The 19,568-nt window shown below is 37.5% G+C and overlaps 1 protein-coding gene across 1 annotated transcript in view; it reads left to right on the top strand.

Annotated features, from left to right (window-relative positions):
* Positions 1-19,277, top strand: part of LRCH2 (leucine rich repeats and calponin homology domain containing 2) — a gene marked incomplete at its 3' end in the record, with an annotated part of 47,840 nt that extends 28,563 nt beyond the window's left edge. The window contains exons 12-21 of the mRNA XM_082004052.1: positions 4,953-5,021; positions 7,578-7,626; positions 9,056-9,172; positions 12,515-12,559; positions 13,019-13,069; positions 14,146-14,203; positions 16,238-16,350; positions 17,465-17,602; positions 17,876-17,953; positions 19,158-19,277. Of these exons, the coding sequence (XP_081860178.1) occupies positions 4,953-5,021; positions 7,578-7,626; positions 9,056-9,172; positions 12,515-12,559; positions 13,019-13,069; positions 14,146-14,203; positions 16,238-16,350; positions 17,465-17,602; positions 17,876-17,953; positions 19,158-19,277 (838 nt within the window). The remainder of the gene's footprint in view (positions 1-4,952; positions 5,022-7,577; positions 7,627-9,055; positions 9,173-12,514; positions 12,560-13,018; positions 13,070-14,145; positions 14,204-16,237; positions 16,351-17,464; positions 17,603-17,875; positions 17,954-19,157) is intronic.
* Between the last annotated feature and the right edge of the window lie 291 nt (positions 19,278-19,568).

Raw genomic sequence — 19,568 nt, 5'->3', positions numbered from 1 at the left:
TTGTTTTAAATACTATGCAGTCTCTTTTCTTTTTGCTTGCTATGCTAATGACTTCGCTGTCCTCTCCCATCAACCTGTTCTGCTTCCTTCTTCCGTCTTTGGCTTTGGTGTACATGAAATATGAATACAGACGAAGGCCATTAAGCTATAGAACTTCATTCAGTGAAAAACTCTTCCAGAGGACAAGGGCGGCAGGACGTGCATCAAGGTATAAATTGCTTGTAGAGCTTCAGATTTCCAAAGTTAAAATGTGGACAAAAGAAATAGTTTGGGCCATTTCTTGAACAAATCAGAATAAATGGATTGGCTAAGTTAGCCTAAGATATTTTGTTACTAAAAATAGATTGCAATGCATTTATTGTTCTTAAAGATAAATTCTACTCAAGGAAAATATTTAATTAGGCAACTCTCCAAAAAACATATAAATGAGTCCAAACCTAGAAGCATAATTTCCTGTACCTGTGGTGTGCTTTCTCTTCAATTTTTTGAATATATAGAACATCAGGCAAAAGTTTTTTTTTAATTTTATTTAAGATATGTTCGTTTTAAAGTGATCACTTTCAAATTAGCATGACCAGTGACAATTTGTTTTGCATTTGACAACCATGAGGGAAGCATTTGCAGATACAGAAACCTCACAGGTAACAAGAAGTCTGGAGTGGGCTGTGTAGACTCTACTCAGACATATAAACGATGAATCAAGTGACTCGCTCTGGATACTCCTGGCCTGTTTCAAAAGAAAGTAGGATAGCTTAGATTCAGTAATCTTCATTAATGCCAAATGAGTCTGTTCCAGTTTGCATCGAAGTATAGTATGGGTTCTTACCTGACAGCAGTGACTTCCCAAAACTGTCTAAATCCCTAAGAGCACAGCTTATGGTCACAAAGCAGAGACATATGTGAAGACAGTAGACTGCTCCTGAATCAGTTTAAAATCCATCATTTTTTTTGTCTCACTGTAAAAGATTTCTTGTGTCTTTATACATGCTATAGGTCCTAGGGAGTGCTTGATTGTTTAAACTTGAAGATAGCTAACCCTAAAATAGTATTACCATAATTCACTTCATTTGTGTCCCTTAATCATAGAATCACAGAATCTTTGGGTTGGAAGGGACCTTTAAAGGTCATCTAGTCCAACCCCCCTGGCAGTGAGCACTTGGCCTTGTTGAAACTCATGAAGTTCACACAGGCCCATTCCTCAAGCTAGTCCAGGTCCCTCTGGATGGCATCCTGTCCCTCAGACGTGTCAACCGCACCACTCAGCTTGGTGTCATCTGCAAACTTGCTGAGGGTGCACTCAATCCCACTGTCTATGTCAGTGATGAAGGTATTAAACAGTACTGATCCCATTACAGACCTCTGAGGGACACTGCTCATCACCAGTCTCCATCTGGACATTGAGCCATTGACCACTACCTTCTGGATGCGACCATCCAACCAATTCCTCATCCACTGAACATTCCACCCATCAAATCTATATCTCTCCAATTTAGAGAGAAGGATGTTGTGGGGGACCATGTCAAAGGCCTTGCAGAAGTCTAGGTAGATGACATCGGTAGCTCTTCCCTTGTCCGCTGATGTAGTCACTCCATCATAGAAGGCCACTAGGTTGATCTGGCAGGACATGCCCTTGGTGAAGCCATGCTGACTCTGTCGAATCACCTCCCTGTCCTCCATGTGCCTTAGCATAGCTTCCAGGAGGATCTGTTCCATGATCTGCCCAGGCACAGAGGTGAGGCTGACGGGTCGGTAGTTCCCAGGGTCCTCCTTGCTACCTTTTTTAAAAATGAGTGCGATGTTACTCTTTTTCTAGTCTCTAGGGACTTTACCCGATTGCCAGGACTTTTCAAATATCATGGAGAATGGCTTGGCAAGTACATCAGCCAGTTCCCTCAGGACTCTGGGGTGTATCTCATCAGGTCCCACAGACTTGTGCATGTTCAGGTTCCTGTGGCGGTCTTGAATCTGATCTTCATGTACAGTGGGAGGAACTTTGCTTCTCCAGTCCCCATCTTGCAGGCTGTCCCCTGAAGAGGTGTGGGAAGGGACACTGCCAGTGAACTGAGGCAAAGTCGTTGAGTACCTCAGCCTTCTCCTCATCCGTTGTTACCAGTTTGACAGTCTTGCTCATCAAGGGGGGTACGCTTTCTTTGACCTTCCTTTTCTGGTTGACATACTTATTATTCATTGTGTCCGTTGCCAAGTTCAACTTCAGCCGTGCCTTGGCCCTCCTGACCTCATCCCTACACAACCAGGCAGTGTCCCTGTACTTTTCCCAGGATACCTGTCCCTGCTTCCACTGCCTGTGCATTTCCTTCTTGCCCTTTAGTTTGCCCATCAGGTCTCCACTCAGCCATGATGTTATGTTTGCTGAAAGTATGAAAGTATAAGTGACTGAGAAGAGATTCTACTTTTTAAATTCTCAAACTTTAGAAAATATTTTCCAGTATCATAATTGGTCTTGCCATCGCCTTTCTCTCTCTTCTAGTCAGCAGTATGGAGTAGCTGTTACGCTTGCATGATATAAAACTAGGAAAAAATTCACAATGTTGTGTTTTGAGTTTAATGTATATAAATAGGTGTCATTGTGTATGTGCTGTTGAGTAAATTACATTTCAAAGTTTGTACGAGTTTTAGAACCCTTTCAAAGTAAGAGGTTGTATGCTACCTCTGTAACAACAGAATTTGTGTGGTTAGTAGGAACCATAAGTAGGAAATTAATTGCAGTACTAACACAAGTGTCTTATGCAAGTTCTTATCTAGTGATTCAGTATGACCATCAGGAAGTAATTGGCCTGGTAATTGATCTGTCTAATAAACTCATTAAAACCAAAACTTTTTTTTATAGTATGAATGGAAACAGTTGCTGGAATCTTTGCACCGTTAACACCACACTTAAGAGCATGATTTCTGAATATGAGCTACTTGTACTTTCACTTTGCATCCTCAATTTTGAATTTTATTTCCTGGAAGACAGTTCTTAACACAACTACAGTGATTTTTTTTTTTTGCCTCTTCCAGCTGAGTAAATTATTTTGCAATTAATTCCTTAGTTTGCAATTTAGGAAATTCAGATTAATTTTTTTCAACATTTTCCTTAACTAAAAACTTTCAAGTTCCTTATTCCACAGGAAATTCACATTTCTCTGTCTGCACTAGTAACTGCTAACCTGACAGATAGAGAACTTGCTGTTATTTTCCCATCAATATTCTTCAGTTTTTAAACAGGAAGTACAAAGTATAAAAATACACTTTATTGTAAACTAAGTTTGTTATAGACAAACTGAAACATTTATGATATGTATATAATTAAAACAGTGTAACTGAAAAGTATGTGTGTGTATATGTTTGAATTAGCTTGAATAGTTTTCCTTACATTTCATATAATGAGTATAAAAAAGAAATGGCCTATGTTACATACAATCATTGAATATACACTGATACTGTCAGTTTTGGTTCAAGTGTTGACATGACTGGGATTTCTTTTTTTTTTTTTTTTAAAGCTCATTCTGTTGTAATGGTCACAGCTTGCTACAGAGTCTCTCTGAATTTCTCATTCCTTTCAGTTGAAGACATAAGGCTAACTTAAATGGGAAGTCTCTCTAATAATTAATGACTTTAAAATAGCATGTTTAAATTATAGTTTGATAATCAATGCTCTGAATATTAATGTTTTGTAACACTTCTTTCAGGCTATAGTATAATTTAATTCTGGAATGAACCCTCAAAATTAAGTTTCTGAAGACAAAATGTAGAGAGCAGATGTTGCACACTGTGAATGCTGCAGACGGTATTGGTTTACGGGCTTAACTTCTCATAATCCCATTAAATTGAGGTTCACACAGTGAGAGATTTAAACTATAAATGAGATTACTGAGCTCAAAGTTATCCTAGTGAAAGAAGTATGATTGAAAATCATCAATCATTTAAAGATAATGGTTGTACTGCCCTGTGTAATGATAATGAAATATAAAAAGGTGCCTACTGTTTTACTTCCATTGAATAGTTGGTGTTCTAATTCTTTCCAATTCTTAATACATTCTAGTTCTCTATATAATTCAACATAAATAAACTGTTGATCACAGTTCTGCACATGAAGTCAGTGTCGAAGTGTAATAGTACTACCTCCAAGAATTCAGAATTACTCTAGTTACTGGTCAACATGGCACTTACTTGAAAACATTTCTTTTTAAGTGTTACTGATTGTTTTTTATTTTTAACAGTTTAAACATCCATAATAGCTCATATCTTCTTCCTCTGTGTGTGTACATGTCTGGTATGTGATTGTTCCAGCTGAAAACATCTCTGAATCTCTATGTAAGTTTAGGCTTTGACTGTTTACCATTTAGAAAAATGGAATTTTCACTTTTCATTTCTGCATTGAGTTTTCATTTAGTTCTTAGCCTGTGTTTCTCCATTTTCCAGCTCTCTTTTTTTCCCTGCATTTCCTTTGCACTTTCAGTGTTTCTTATTCAGCTACCTTCTTACCTGCTTCTGCTGACTGACTTCTTGTGCTCAATCTGTGTATCACTTCTTGTCTGCTTTAGCCTGACTATCTTCTGTCTTCTAATTTTAGTGAACAGTGGGGCCTTTTGTATCGAGGGCAGCATAACTTTACAAAAGTGTGAGATCACTTGAAATAGTATGTATCTAGGGAGAAAAAATAAGAGGAGATTTCATTTTTGGTTTGAATTACCAAGTTTTACTTCCTTAAAATTCAGAACTTGAAATATTTCAAGAGCTGGAAACAATATTGTTGATTTAAATGGAAGCAGGATTGGGCTTGGATTTCACATGTGTACACACGTACATTTTCTAATTTTATGGAAAATGTCACCTTAATGTTAAAATTTTTTTATTTACAGGAAATATTGCATAGTGAAAGTAACATATTCTAAGAAAAACATTTAGCTACAAACCTGTTGAATAAATATGTATGTTTTTCTTTCTAGGCTTCTTAATCATTCAGTTTCAGTAAGCACAAGGAACAGGCCGAAGCAGCCAATGGAATCTGAAAAATGGTATTGATATTAAAAGTATCACAGTTTTCAATATTAATTATATATAATGTTAAATATTAATTTATTTTTATATTTATTTTGTGTTGCTACTGCCATCTTCTGTCATACTGTTTTTAGCTCAAGATGCTACACAATAATCTGTTCTTGAACTTTTTTCTTTCAAATAAAAAAAAAAATCTGTTCTTTTGAGCCGTTAGGAAAGTTGATGTCATCCAGAAACTAATTTGTGATTCTGATTATGGCAGCAATTCATGTGCCTGAAGACAGGCATTCAATGATGTTTTAGACACCCATTTCCAGTCCAGAAGGTTATGTCTCCCATAGGTAACAGTCCTGTGCAGATGTGTTAGATCCTGTGTTACATAAAATGGCACAGTATCTGTGCTTAGGCATCTAAATTTTCCTCCCTGGCAGTCCTTTTGTGCTCTTAAGAGCTGTTGGAAAAGCATTGCTGTGAGTTCAGCCTGCAAAACCTTCACTATTTGTGGAAGATGTGTCAATGAGGAATCCATTGTCTTCAGGAGCTGTACTCTTGTGCTCTTTCTTTGAATTTAAAACAACAACAACAAAAACAAACCAGCAAAAACCAAAACCCACAAACCAACAACAAACGAAAATACCCAGAGCCTTGTCTTTAGGAAATTGGGAAATCACAGCTTCCCATTTCTGATACATGGGTGAGAGGGAACTTAGCAAGTTTTCAGCCCTCCCACCCTTAAGGAATCCTAGATCAGTCCTTTTAATCAGTTCGGTCAACAAATAGTCTGTTTTAATTTTTAAGCTAAAGAGGGACAGCTTACTGGCAGCCTCCTAACGAGAACTCCATTTGAACAGTGGCTTTTGTGATTTTTGTCAGCCCCGTAGTCTTCTAAAATTTATATCTACAAAAGAACATGTATGTGCTTGTGTCCAGACCCTAGTTTTGCTGTGAATCTTGGAGACAAAAGCCACTACTGATGGCTCAAGCAGCAGTAATGACACAAAAAAGACAAAAGCAATATGGAGAGCACTGGGGGTGGTAACAGCGTTCTGCCATTCAGGTAGGCGTGAGGAAAGCATTTCCTCGAACACAGTGTGTATATTTCAATCTGATACATTCTATTTTGGCTATTTTCTCTCTCATTGGTATCTGCAGTTTTAAGGAGCTAGTTGTGCACAGGTCCTGCGGTTACATGAACCATGCTGCAACTATTACTCGTTTGCATTTGGAACTTTCCAGTCCTTGGTTACTTAACATACAGTTTCTGTTCTTTGGGATGCTGTCACCTAGCATGTCACCCAGCTGTAGTGTACAGCTATGTTAGGCCTTCATATAGGGTAACCAAGGAAAGGTTACCTTTCCCTTTTTTGTTAATGAAACAGAAACAGTTCTGAGACTTAAAAGAAAAAACCCTACCCCTTCACCCCCTTAATGTTGAGGGTGTAGATAAGGTAAGATATTGCACAAGATAAGGTAGATATTGCAGACTGGTTTATTGCACTGGTACATAGGAACCCAAATCACACACTGCATAAGGAACATACAAAGAGAGTAGTAGAAAGACTGTCATATCCCTAAATAATTTACACTTACAGAACACGTCATAGTTAATGGATACATATGTATCAACAGCAAAACTCAATTATTTATTGCAGCAGTTCCTGCAATTCCCAACTGGATTGCTTGTCAAGCTATTGGGCATGATTCAGATGCCTAACAGCTTTAAAAAGTAGCATTACTGGTTTGAGGCAAACAGAAAGGAAGGAAAAGGAATATAAAGTATCAGAAGCTAAGTGCCTAGTTGTTTTCCCTTTAGGTTTTATTATAATTGCTCATGGTGTTACATCCTTCTTGCATTCAATCCCCAGCTGTTATCCTTTTGGTATGCTGCACAGCTTCTTCAGCCAGCTGTCAGAATGTGAATGAAGTGGTTGCTGGTAAGACGATAGAAGTGGATTTCACAGAAAGATTTAGAAAGAAAAATTTGAAGTGACACCAAATCTAAACATTTTTATTTTCCTGAGAAAATTTCCTTTTATTTTCCTTTTCTCGGACCTTCCATGTTCCAGAGTGTATTTTTTCAGATTTTGCAGTTTCACTGTCCCATCTTAAAGTGTTTTTCCCTTCCCTACTAGTATAAGCTTCTACTTTACTGTATAGAGCTAACAGTGAAATGAAGCATGTGAGTCTTCCCAGAGTTTAAGAATAGACATTTTGTCATCTTGGAACAAAATATTTCATCAGTTGCTTTGAGAAACAAAACAGTGAAGGTGCATTAATAATCTCTAAGGATCAACACGCTTCAAAAAAAAGCTTTATCTGAATGAAGTACTGTAGTGTGCAAGACCTATTGTCAGCATATGGTAAAGGAGAGTTGAATATGATTTGAGATTTTAGTCAAATGGGAGAACTTTTTAGCCACATTGTGACATCCTTATACAGGTAGCCAAAAAATACTGTACTGTTGCAGGGAGGCTGCTTGGTATAGTGTTCACTAATTTTGGTACTTTAAAGTAACTTGGTGCTTAAAGCACACAAAACAGTAGTGAATTTATGCTTCTCATCTTAATTTTTAGTGTCTCAACAGATGAAGTGAGTTCCCCAGTGTCCCCATACAGCTGGCAGGTAAATATTCAAATGAAAATGTGATGGCTTCATATTTGGGTGATTTGGTTTGGTTTTTGGTTTTGTTTTTCTGTCAGAAAACTTCTATATGTTCGTATGGTTGCTTACTTAATGGGCCTTCCATTCCCCATATCTTACTGGGAAGCTTACGTGATATGATAAAATTGCAGTGAAACTATTGAGAGTACCTTTTTATTATCTTAGATTTTAGTCCATCAGGTATTTATAATTATGTTAAATGACCTGATACTCTTTAATATGAAGAAGCAGTTGGAGATGTAGTTTTAGCCTTATTATGAAATGGTCCCTTCACATTGTCTGCTTTCAGTTTTCGTAACTTACGTGTATTCGTTGTTACTTTAAGAACAGATCTACTTTAGCTGTCTCTTCAGAGTACGTTGTATAATACAATACTCTGAAAGAGAGATTTCTTTTACAGCTAGTTGATGTGTATAATCTTTTCGATAGGAACAGTAGACAAATACTTCAATTGTCTTGTAGCCATCCTTTTCCTGTGCAATGACTATTCACATTGAGAAATTAGACGTGCTAGTGGCTAACCACACTTCTACCTGGTCTTTTGAAGTTATTTATGGCAGCCTTAGATGGCTTCCTAACATACCTGCAAAACTTAGGCTCAATGCAGAAAAGGGTGTTAATTTCTTAAGAATTATTTCATAGATTCTTTTTCTTCTGTGAAATTGTCCTGGTTTCAGCCAGGATAGAGCTGGTTTTCCTCACAGAAGCTAGTGTGAGACTGTGTTTTGGATTTGGGATGAGGAACTGTTGATAATGTGCTGATGTTTTGGGTTGTTGCTGAGCCGTCAAGGACAGTCCAGCTTCTTGTGCTGGCCTGCCAGCGAGCAGGCTGGGGGTGCACGGGGAGCTGGGAGGGGACACAGCCGGGACAGCTGACCCAGACTGGCCAAAGAGATATTCCCTACCATACGACGTCATGCCCAGTACATAAACTGGAGTTGGCCAGGGGGGCGGAAATCGCTGCTCGGGGACGGGCTGTCGATCACGGGGTGGTGAGCAATTTCTGTATTGGGCATCACTTGTTCTTATACATTCCTTTGTTGGTATTATCATTATTGTTCCCTTCTTTCTTTCTGTCCTATTAAACCGTGTTTATCTCAACCCACGAGGTTTTTCCTAATTCTCTCCCCCGTCCCGCTGTGGGAGGGAGAGTGAGCGAGCGGCTGCGTGGTGCTTAGTTGCCGGCTGGGGCTAAACCACGACAGAAATATGCTTTAGGATTCGAAAGGAAATAGGTGCTTTTTACCAGAATCTGACTGCTAACACTGTCACGTCATAAAGCTAGACTATGAGAGAGGCAAACAATTCATAATTGTAGTTCACAATAATTTGTGCTAATGCACATGAGGTATATTTACCTTTTACATAAAAATATTTCTAAACCTTATAGCCACTGGAAAACCAGAAAGATTCAATGAATGAGCAGCATTGGCCAGAAACACAGCCAGTGATTTGGCAGAATGAAGAAAGAAGGAGAAGTAAACAAATTAGAAAAGAGTATTTCAAGGTAATGGGGGGGTGAGGTAATGGGGGGGTGTGTGTGTGTGTAACTTCTTTCTTTTAATGGGAGTAGAAGAAACTATATAACTAAGTAAAGGTAAGAAATCCTCAAAGGTTGTCATGCTTTTAATTTTGCACGTAACCTGTAATTTTTTTATTGAGCTCTTTTGAGTTAAATCATGTATATATATGTAATTAGGGTAATGTGAGAGTGCAGGAAAATCAGGAGGAACCAAAGATTTTGTTTATCTTTAAATAAAAGTAATTTACAATTGTCTTCTGGTAAAGCCAGAAACCAATCTTTGGTCATTGGTCCTTCCCCATCCATTTTGAGGGATTTTTTTTTTTTCTTTAGTGCAAGGAAAATATGCATTACCTTTTTGTGCAGCATGGTTATAGCAATGTTTTATGCATTTTGGTTCTCACTGTATTAGTTTGCATTTTAAAGAGGAAATTTTCTCTTGCTTAGCTTTCTGTAGTGTGTACCATTGGTCACCAGATGTCAGTGTCTGCTTATTGCAAAACAGATACAAAGTTATAGCAGCATTAGATAAAATTTGTTTTGGGGTATGGTAGAGAAATAGGAGAATTCTGACCAGTGCTAGGTTGAGTTAAAATTAAATTTGTCACTTAGGAAATTAGTTTCTTGGGTCTTTGCCATCAAACATCTTCACTAAATGCTAGGGAACTTCAAAGAAATTAAATTCCAGGAAAAACAGAGCATGCCATACGGCTCAGATACATTCTTGTGACTATAGAAGTTAGTAATTTTTTTTTCCTGCAGAATTTATGGTGCTGTATCCTAACTTGAATTCTACTGACCTTTTTCTGGGGTTTTCATCCCTAAATTAATTTTGCCCTGCAGCCTTTGAGGGGAAAGGGAGAAACTTCTAAGTAAAACAGAATTCAGTCATTTGACTCATTAAACAGCTGTGCTGTCGATACGCAAGACCTGCATTAGTGATTCCTTGTAACTTTAAAGGATGTCTTTAAATGCTGATACAGATTGCAGTTTTGAGCTCTGTGATGGCACATAACATACAGCTATAGACATGTCTCAAAGTGAATTAAGCAGGCTGTAGCAGTAACAAAAAATACTGTGTCATTGATAGTTTAATTTGCAAGAACAAGGCAATAAACAAGTGAAACGACGTCTGTCTTCCATTGCAAACTTGGCGGGGGGGGGGAAACGAGGTACCACTGCTGTTCTGAGAAACTAGTGAAAATACAATTCATACTGTGTCCATGTTTTCTTGGCAGGAATGCTCACTGAATAATCACAGCTGTACTGCCAAACATTAATATCTTCAGAGTACACACCAAATGACTGCAATGGGCATCATTAGAACAGGGAAAATTTACTTGGATCAGCATCCAGAAGTATTTATAGAGAGTCTTTATTATACATACTATATATTTTTATTGTACAATTGTACTGTGCAGCAGAAGGGTAGCAAAATGCCCGTGAGAATCAAAGTCCCTTACTTATGGTATTGCACTGAAGTCTCGCTGGAACCTGAAATCATTGTTGCCTTAAATATGTAAAAGGAATTTTACCACTGAAGAGAATTCTATCAACCAAAATGCCTTTTTTTTTTTTCCCCTCCCTGCAACAGTTTGTAGTTGTTTTGGATCCTAGCTACATCCAGGCTGAAATTCTTGTTAACATATCCACAATGGAAAAGAGTTACTACATGCTAGCTTTGATACGGTTACTTATGGTGGTAAAATGTGAACACACAATTGGCCAAAGGCGTGTGTGAACAAAAGTCATTGGCACAGGTCTGCAGGGCATGGAAGATCAGGCTTTGTTTGCCTTATCGAGTTCCAAAGCAATATATTCCCTTGCACTGCAAACATACAGGATATAAACCAAAGAAGAGAAATATTCAGTCATGGATCTATGTAATAGGTCTCTGTCCGACCCCAGAACAACCTATACTCTGTGCATAGTTAAAAAAAAAAAACACCCACCCCCCCCAAAACCAACCAACAACAAACCACAACCAAAAGAAGCAAACAAAAATACACACATACCCAAAACCCCTCAAAACAAACAAAAAACCCCAAACCACCAAAAAACTAAAACAATAAAAGAATGCCATAAACCAACAACTGACAGTTTATTCAATCACTCTTCAAAACACGTGTTTAATTTGCACAGAAAATGAACGGCGGTAGGATACCTAGCAAAGTCTATGTTGGTCCTAGACTTTGATTTTCAAGAGAGATGCTGTTCACCATTGTTGTTGGCATTGTTCAGCATGTAGTTCAAAAGCTATTGAAAATTCAACTCTGTAAAACTGTTCAATTTTACAGCCCAACAGTGCTCAGTTATAACTTTGAAGATGACGAGCATCTTCTATGCATAACTAATAAATACAACATTCTCTAACAGAGCTATGTAAGTTTGTGTGTTTTTTAATGTTAAAGAACATAGCTGCAAGTCAGGTTTTTCTTCCTTTTTAAGAAATTCTTCTAACTAAAACCTGTATGTATCCTGAAAAGTCAGATCTTTGAAGGAGGACCATCCTTCCATTTCCCAAATTAGTCTATTAATTTAGCCAGTGTTATGTATTATACTGTAAGTATGGGTAGGCTGGCCATATACACACAATGTCCTTACCTGTCTTTTGTAGTGATGGATCTTTTTAAAACAACAGCTGCATGTTGTTTTCTGGGGTTATTTTGTACACTTGCTCTGCAGACAATGAAATCTACTTCTTTTCTTAAATACCACTTTTGTAAATTGCTTCCTTCAATCCCTCCTTCATTTCCTGCACTTCTGGGATAATCAGGAAGGGGGACAGTGGTGAAGGCAGTGCGCAACAAGTCACAGAACTGGAAAAAGTGCTGGTCTTAAATAGATAAAAGGATGTGATCAGGCTTTGAAGTTGTAAAGGCAATACTGATTTTTTTTTTTTTTTAAGTTTTTACAAAGTCAAGTCAATCTCTCAACGTGTAAGCAATCTTAGAGTTACATAACAAAACATTGTAAAAGTGACTTTCATGGGTTGTGTAGTTTTTTCTAACAAATAATGGTTGAGTAGCAGTTGTTAAGGTCTTTTCACTTGGATCAACTGTCACAGGCAGTCAGTTTACATTATAAAAGTATTTAGTTTTAAAATGCTCTTATCCTCTCATCAGCATAACAAAGACCTTGACTAGCCTAGGAACTAGATGTTCCTTTTCTGTTTTGTGTCTTTTTTGCTCCTTTAATTCGGTAATGTGGTTTTTTTTTTCTCAGCAGCATCACCAGTAATAAGTAACATCTGAGTTATATCAAGCCATTTAGTTCAAATGAAAACCATAGTTCCATTTTAAAGTAATAATTGTGTGTGTTTTGCAGTATAAGTCTTCCAGAAAGAGTTCGAGTGGAAATGAAAATGATGAGGTGAGACATAGTAGTTGTGTAAAATGTTTAAGAAAATGTTTTATTCGTTTGTCTTTTATGAACACCTATGAGCCACAGTCACAGAACAGGAGAACATTGGCTAGAGTCCACACAAACTTACTTCACATTCCAAAGCCATAGCAGAAATAAATACTATACTCCTTTATTTGAAAAAAATCATCAAGATTGCGCCCTGGGGAAGAAAATAGTACATTTACTTTCTTCGGTAATAGGGAGGTTAATTCACCTATCAAGCAGAGGTAATGTAAAAGTAGTATTTGACATAAACAGTGAACAGTGTTTCCTTGACTTACATGTTTTTAAATTTAGTTGCTTCCAGTTTGTTGCACAGTTGACAAATCTTGCATGTCTCCATATACTGTATATTTCGTAACTTCATGTTTCTTGTTAAATCATAATTTTCATTTTTATAATTTCATCTCTTTGATTTCTTTTTAGCAAGACAGTGATAATACTAATGTGTCCCCACAGTCTCCTGTGTCGTCTGAGGTACAAGTTTGTGGTTCTGTTTTTCATTCAACAAACATTTCTGTGTGTGCATTACTTGTCACCAGGTTTTCCATGCAGATACAAACCTGTTAGTTTCCTTTGAAACTGCATATTAGAAATATTTTATCATAATAAAAATTCAAAAATAGGTAGAAACTAGAGACAGCTATTACAACTTGTTTTACCTTTGCAACTATCCAGTCTCCTGTAGATTTCTTCTTTTTGACTGGTGTTTAGAAAGGTGCATTGCTTTGTCTCCATTATCTTTTCTAATGAAAATAGCTAATAAAACAAAAATCAAATTTGCCACATTTTCTGTGTCCCCTGTGCACTAGCCATCCAGAAGATTTTAAGTAAAACTTGTGGTTTAGCATTTTTATGCAATATGGGAACCCAGAGGTACTGACACTTCTTGCAGAGTTTCGTCCTTTAAAGTTCTGGCTCTTGCCTTCGTGGTGCAGCCTTGCAGCTTCATTTGCTGGTTGCTTTCCTTTTTAAGGAACATCCATGTAGTCTCACTGTGGCTGCACTACACTGCTGAGCTCTGAATAAAGCATACCAAAAGCTATTAACATTTCCACCTCATGTTAATAAGGAACTTCAGGAAGCAGAATGAGAACATCTCCCAGATACAGTGAAATGAGTTGAAATAAAGATATCTCATGTACAAATTACTGAGTACTCTTTAGATGGTGAAATGAGAAAAATCAGATCTTCATAATTGGAAGTAAATAGTTCTTAAATATTTTGATGCTAAGTGTTGGGAGGATATTTGCATTTGCTTACAGCTGGCTTACAACTCTTCACAGAATGGTTTGCAGTAGTTTGAAATGGTTTAGAGTAGATTTTATTTAATCTGGTGCTGCTTTTCTTCCTCAGTAAGATAATTTTATCTGCATGTAGTGAGGTTACTTTCATTCCATTTAGTTTATACTGTCCTCTTCAAAAGAGTGTGCTACAGTTAAGCAGAAGGACTCACTTTTCTTAGGCAAGAATAATTTAAACACTATCTTGATGGGAACAACAGTTAATTCTTTTAATGAATGGAAGAAAATTGACTTTATCTCTGTTAACAGGATTATGAAAGGACAGATAGTAACACTCATGGTCCATTTGGTCTCAAACCAAGGTCAGGTAAGCTGCTGTTCTCTAACATAACATCATAGAACAGATGTTTATTTCCTGGACTGGAATGGACAGTAAGGATAGCAGATGCGTGAATTGGAATGAATATGAAGAGACGCCACAGTACAGCCACGCATTTGGTATATTTATCACAAGCATAGTGCTGGGAAGGTCATAGACAGCTGCTTTGGCAAATAAATAATTGAAAGTTCCCCAAGTTGCACAGTGATTGTTTCTTTTTTTAATTACTTTTAAAAATTTTTTCCCCCACTGATTTATTTTGTGCATATTTAGTCACTGTCAAAGAACAGGGAAACAGCAAGCAGTTGTTCTTGACACCTGATGGCTGACGCAGGAGGGTTTCAAGAGAACTAGATTTTTGTAATTTGTCCTATGAAAGGGTGCTTTGAGCAGAGCTTTGCCAGGAGTTTTATGGCTTAGTGCTTTGTTGCACCCTGACTCTTCCAAGACTCTGCCATACCCTCATAAGAAAGTTGTATTATCTAAAGCAGACCTTCAGTTCTCTGAAATCTAGGTATAAATAATACTTTTTTTGGTTATATTATTATTTTGTTGTCAGGTGTCTATGTGAATACTGGAACAGTGTAAAACACAGTTTGGAAAAGCCACTGTGCAATCTTTTTTCCAGTTAATACCACTCTTCTCTGTTTTTAAGGGAACAGTCTTTTGCAAATTCATTAAGGAAGAATCTCAACTCTTTAATTTAATTCAGTGTTTATAGTAGAAAAGCTTGACCTCCTTAATACCAGCCTGTGAGCCCCTCAGTAGTAGAGTATGTCTGGCTGAGGTCATGCAAGTGACTTCTTCAGTGCCCCTAAGCTACTTGAGATTTGTAAGTGGTTGCGTGAAACTTCTGTGCCAGAGATAGTTAGGTTAATTGCATGTACCAGGACATGCCTGGCTGTGATAATTTAGAGGCTTCTGAATTATCTACATCCTTGGCTGCAGGAAGGTGCAGATTTGATAGGAGGAAGCAGGCTTATTAGGACTTTTCAGCCCATCTTTTCTCAGTGCAGTAGTAGGCTTCCTAGGAGCCACTGCCAGCTCACGTCTGCACAACAGCAGCACCCCTTTCACTCAGTTCTAGGAAAGTGAATGGCATTTTGTTTCTTAGTTAGAAGCCAAAATCTTTGTGGTTTTAGATGCTTCCATAGATACTGTTGGTAACATGTAATTGTGTTTTTCTGAATACAAACTACATACTGTCATAATGTATAAGATCAGAGCAGTGATTTCAACAGTGTCTATAAAATTTCTGTTATTTTTGATTGTTGGATCTCTTGCTAAAATCCAACCTATTAGCAACAATATAGGAAGTTCTAAAGGTGTAAGTATTTTTTTTAGCTCAAAAGCATGGGGTAAAATACTTAAAGATACAGTGGTATTGCTACAGAAGAGTGTTTATTTGCCAGTGTTCTATAAAACAGAATTGTTATTTGGAAGGTTTTCTGACCATGAAAAATTAGTAAAGTGAATGTAATTATTTAACAGACCTCCTTTGTAAAGGAACCTTTAGATGAGACATTCCATATTTTTCAGTTAATTTTTTAAATAAGGAATCACTGTCTCTGCATATGCACAACTAACACGTGTGCGTGTGTGTAGGTATTTGTTCAAGTTTTTCATTTTAAGTTACATCAGAGAGTTCTGTCCCTTTTTTAGTCTTCATAAAGACTTTGTACTTAATTAAAACACAATGAAAATACTTTCAAAGCTAGGTTGCAAGGTATGCTTGGAAAAGTGCAAATGGAGTACATATCTCAAACAGATATTTGAATATTGAAGTAAACTCTGTCTCCAGTCTGTTTTCTGGTTATCCATTTGCACTTTAAGTAAGATGATCTGTGTATTTTATTTGAAAGGTAAGTTTCACAGACAGCATCTTTTACATCAGGATACTTAAACATATTCTGAAAAGTTCTGCAGCTTTTTTCCCATTTTTTAATATTTGTGGTAAATTTTTAGTCTGGGTTTTTTTTTTTAGTCTGAATTTTGAAAACTAACTTCACTAATGTTTAACAGCTTTCAGCCGTGCGTCTCGCCAGGACTATGGTGCAGTGGATCCTGGATTTACAATGAGGAGGAAAATGGAGCATTTAAGGGAAGAAAGGGAACAAATAAGACAGCTTCGCAATGTATGTACCATTATTTACTATATGGGTGCAGTGCATTTACTTTGCTGTGTACCACAGTTTAAACCTAAAGGCCTGCAGATCATTACCGTTGTACAGGGGCATCACTGCAGTGATATTTCCCCCTGAGGAATTTCATGTAACCAGCTACACTGGTACAATTTTTGGTCCAACCAAAATACCAACCAGGGATCAAATGTTTTTTTTAGCTGAAAACGAAGTAAAATGAAAAATGAAATTATTTTTTTTAGGTTTCTGAGGTTTTAGGTTTTCCTGGGGAGACAATAAGCCTACTTGTGTTTGCTGCTATTTAACCTGAGATTTGAGGAAAGATGGTCACAGTCTTCTGAACAGCCAAATGCTTTTTGAGTGTAGAAAGTTGCTAGAAATTATACAATAAAGAATGGGATCTAAATTTCAGACTTGCAGTAGGTTGTTTTCTGTATAGTTCTGTTCTCAAGATATTTTGCAGTTAACTATAGTTAACTGGAAGTCATAGCAGCTCTGCTTTCCAGGGCAGTACTGATTTGGGGTGTGACTTCTATGAAGGCTGTTTCTGTCTTGTCTGGTTCACTTCCTGAGCAGTGAAGGCTTGTTGCTGGGGTGGGAAAAAACACTCCCTGCTTCCCTTCTCTGTTTTGTAACACAAGTGTGGGCACTATTTAACCGTCATCTGCACAAGTGAAATTTCCATGCCCAAAGTGGTTGTGTTCCCTTCTTTTCTTCCCTCCATCTCCTAGTAAAATTGTGTATGATTTCAACCCACACATTCTGCACACTAACAGCTAATGAGGTACTCAGCATAACATTTCTGTCCTTAAATTCTAAGCTTTCCCATTATGCACAGAGAGTTCATCATATGGCTCTGAGAGCTACGTATCATGGTAATTATTGGCTGAATGTCTCTCTCAATGTTTGTAGCTGTGTCACTAAAAAAAAAAAAAAGCAAAGGGAATGTAAGGTTAATGATAAAGAGAAAAAGATATTTGTACTCAGTAAAGTGTGAGTTGACTCCATTTACTTCACTTTAGTATTAAAATGTCCCTTTTAAACTCAGTGCTTTAAAATTAAAAATTAGCTAATGTTGAAAGTAACTTACTTATGGACTCTTTAATAGAATCTTGAATCAAGGTTAAAAGTAATTTTGCCAGACGACATTGGAGCAGCACTGATGGATGGAGTAGTTCTTTGCCATTTAGCCAATCACATAAGGCCACGTTCTGTTGCCAGCATTCATGTACCATCGCCAGCAGTGGTAAGTCATTTATCTCACTTCTATTGCATCTTACATGAAAACAAACTTTTAAAGTTCAATATTAAACATCATGAGTCATTGGCTACATGCCTCACTTCAATTTTTCTGCAAGAAGCATTAAACAAGGCTCAGAAGTTTAGTTTAAGGGCTACTTTCATATACTGAGTCTTCATGGAATTTGTTTTGTGCTTTAGCAACTGTTACTGAACTTGCATCAGAAATACACAGTCCTTCGTGAATGTATGATGAAGATCTAACATCCTGTCTTTACAGCCTAAACTCAGTATGGCAAAGTGCCGAAGAAATGTTGAAAACTTTCTTGATGCTTGCAAAAAATTGGGCGTTCCACAGGTATACTGTTTGCTTTATTGACTTATTATTAACAACTACAGAAAATGTCAGCAAATGCTGAAGCTGACTGGGGGGAGGGACGGACGACTGATTTAAATTCAGGGGGCAATAGTAATTATAATGCTGACCAGGGAACATGAAGACAGAAGAAGTAGTCCCATTTCCGGCCTGTGGCATGAACTTGAGGAAGCTACTTTATGGGTTTCTAGTCGGTTCCTTATAGTAAAAATAATACTGACCTCCTTGTAAAATATATTGCCATCTAAACAAAAGAACTGATGTGAGAGGATGATGTTGTAATACTTAAAAGTCTTGAGTTTAGCAACTCACTGTGGCATGAATTTCAGCGTTTGCCTAGGAAAAATCCTGCAATTACAGAAATATGTAGCCTAACTTATCTGTCTTTTTTAGCATGGCTGTAGTTGTAGCCCATTATTCATGCTTCTGTTGCCCAAGTTCATCCTCTTACTTCCCTGTATGTGGGGAGGATCAAATGAATGATATGAAGATCAAATCATTTCCTGTATATTACAAGAGACAAAAAAACTCCCTTGACCCTCTTTAGTGGAACAAGAACGTTAGTTCATGGATTTAGAAGCCTGGATTACTGTTCCGCCACAGCTTCTGTCTAGCGCGGAGCCATAGGCCATTCAGAAGTTAGAGATGCTAAGATTTACCTCCTGAATTACATGTAACACCAACTAGCAGTTGGGAAAATTGTCCAGCTTGTGCTGAATTTTGAAACTGAAAGATGACTTTCTTGGAGAATGGCTCATTACCGAGGACCCTGACTATCAGCACTTCTGAGTGTTCCCGGGAAAAAATTGGTAATAAGTCTATAAAACAAGGGAAGGGGAAGTAGGCACTGAGCCAACAGCCTGTTTTTCTTGCTTGTTTCTTTTCAGAAGCAGGTCTTGGCTTTGAAATTGTCAGCCTTTTATGTATCTTCTGATGTTGTCATAGTTCAACACTTTAAACAGATCTTGGGTATAATTAGCTTCGGACCATTCTGTTACTGTAGAGAACCATATGTGACATTTAGGGCCAAAGACATTTTCTATGCAAGTGTCATATAGTGATGTATGTGTGACTTCAGAGAGAATGTGTTTGTTACTCACCTTGGGGGAAGAAAAAAGAATGAAACTTGATACGTACCGCTTTTTTTTTTTCAATGAAACTTGAAACGTACCGCTTTACTTTGCAGGAGAGACTTTGCTTGCCTCATCACATTCTGGAGGAAAGGGGTCTGGTGAAGGTTGGCCTCACAGTTCAAGCTCTGCTTGAATTGCCAACTTTGAAAGTATCTCAGCTTTCTTCCATGTGACATGACTTCTTGGAAGCTAGACAACTTACCATTCGATCTGCTGATTTGGATCGCTCCAAGGCAGTTCAGCTTCCTACATGGGAACATCCAAGCCATCAAAAACTAGTATCTGTCCAGATGCTGTAGAGAGCCTTACTTCAGAGTTGTACATGAAAACCTTGGAGTCAGCTGCCAGTTAAGAGAACAAAATTATTCCTTTTTTCTTTTGTAATTGTATGCACGAAGAGATTGTGGTAGCATCAGGTTCTCTTTCCAGTTAATTTAAGTTAAAAGCTGCCATTTAACATCTCT

This window comes from Phaethon aethereus (genome assembly GCF_964289735.1).
Source record: "Phaethon aethereus genome assembly, chromosome: 10".
NCBI lineage: Eukaryota > Metazoa > Chordata > Aves > Phaethontiformes > Phaethontidae > Phaethon > Phaethon aethereus.
Note: the sequence above shows the minus strand (reverse complement) of the source record. Positions and strands in the feature narration are given on the sequence as shown.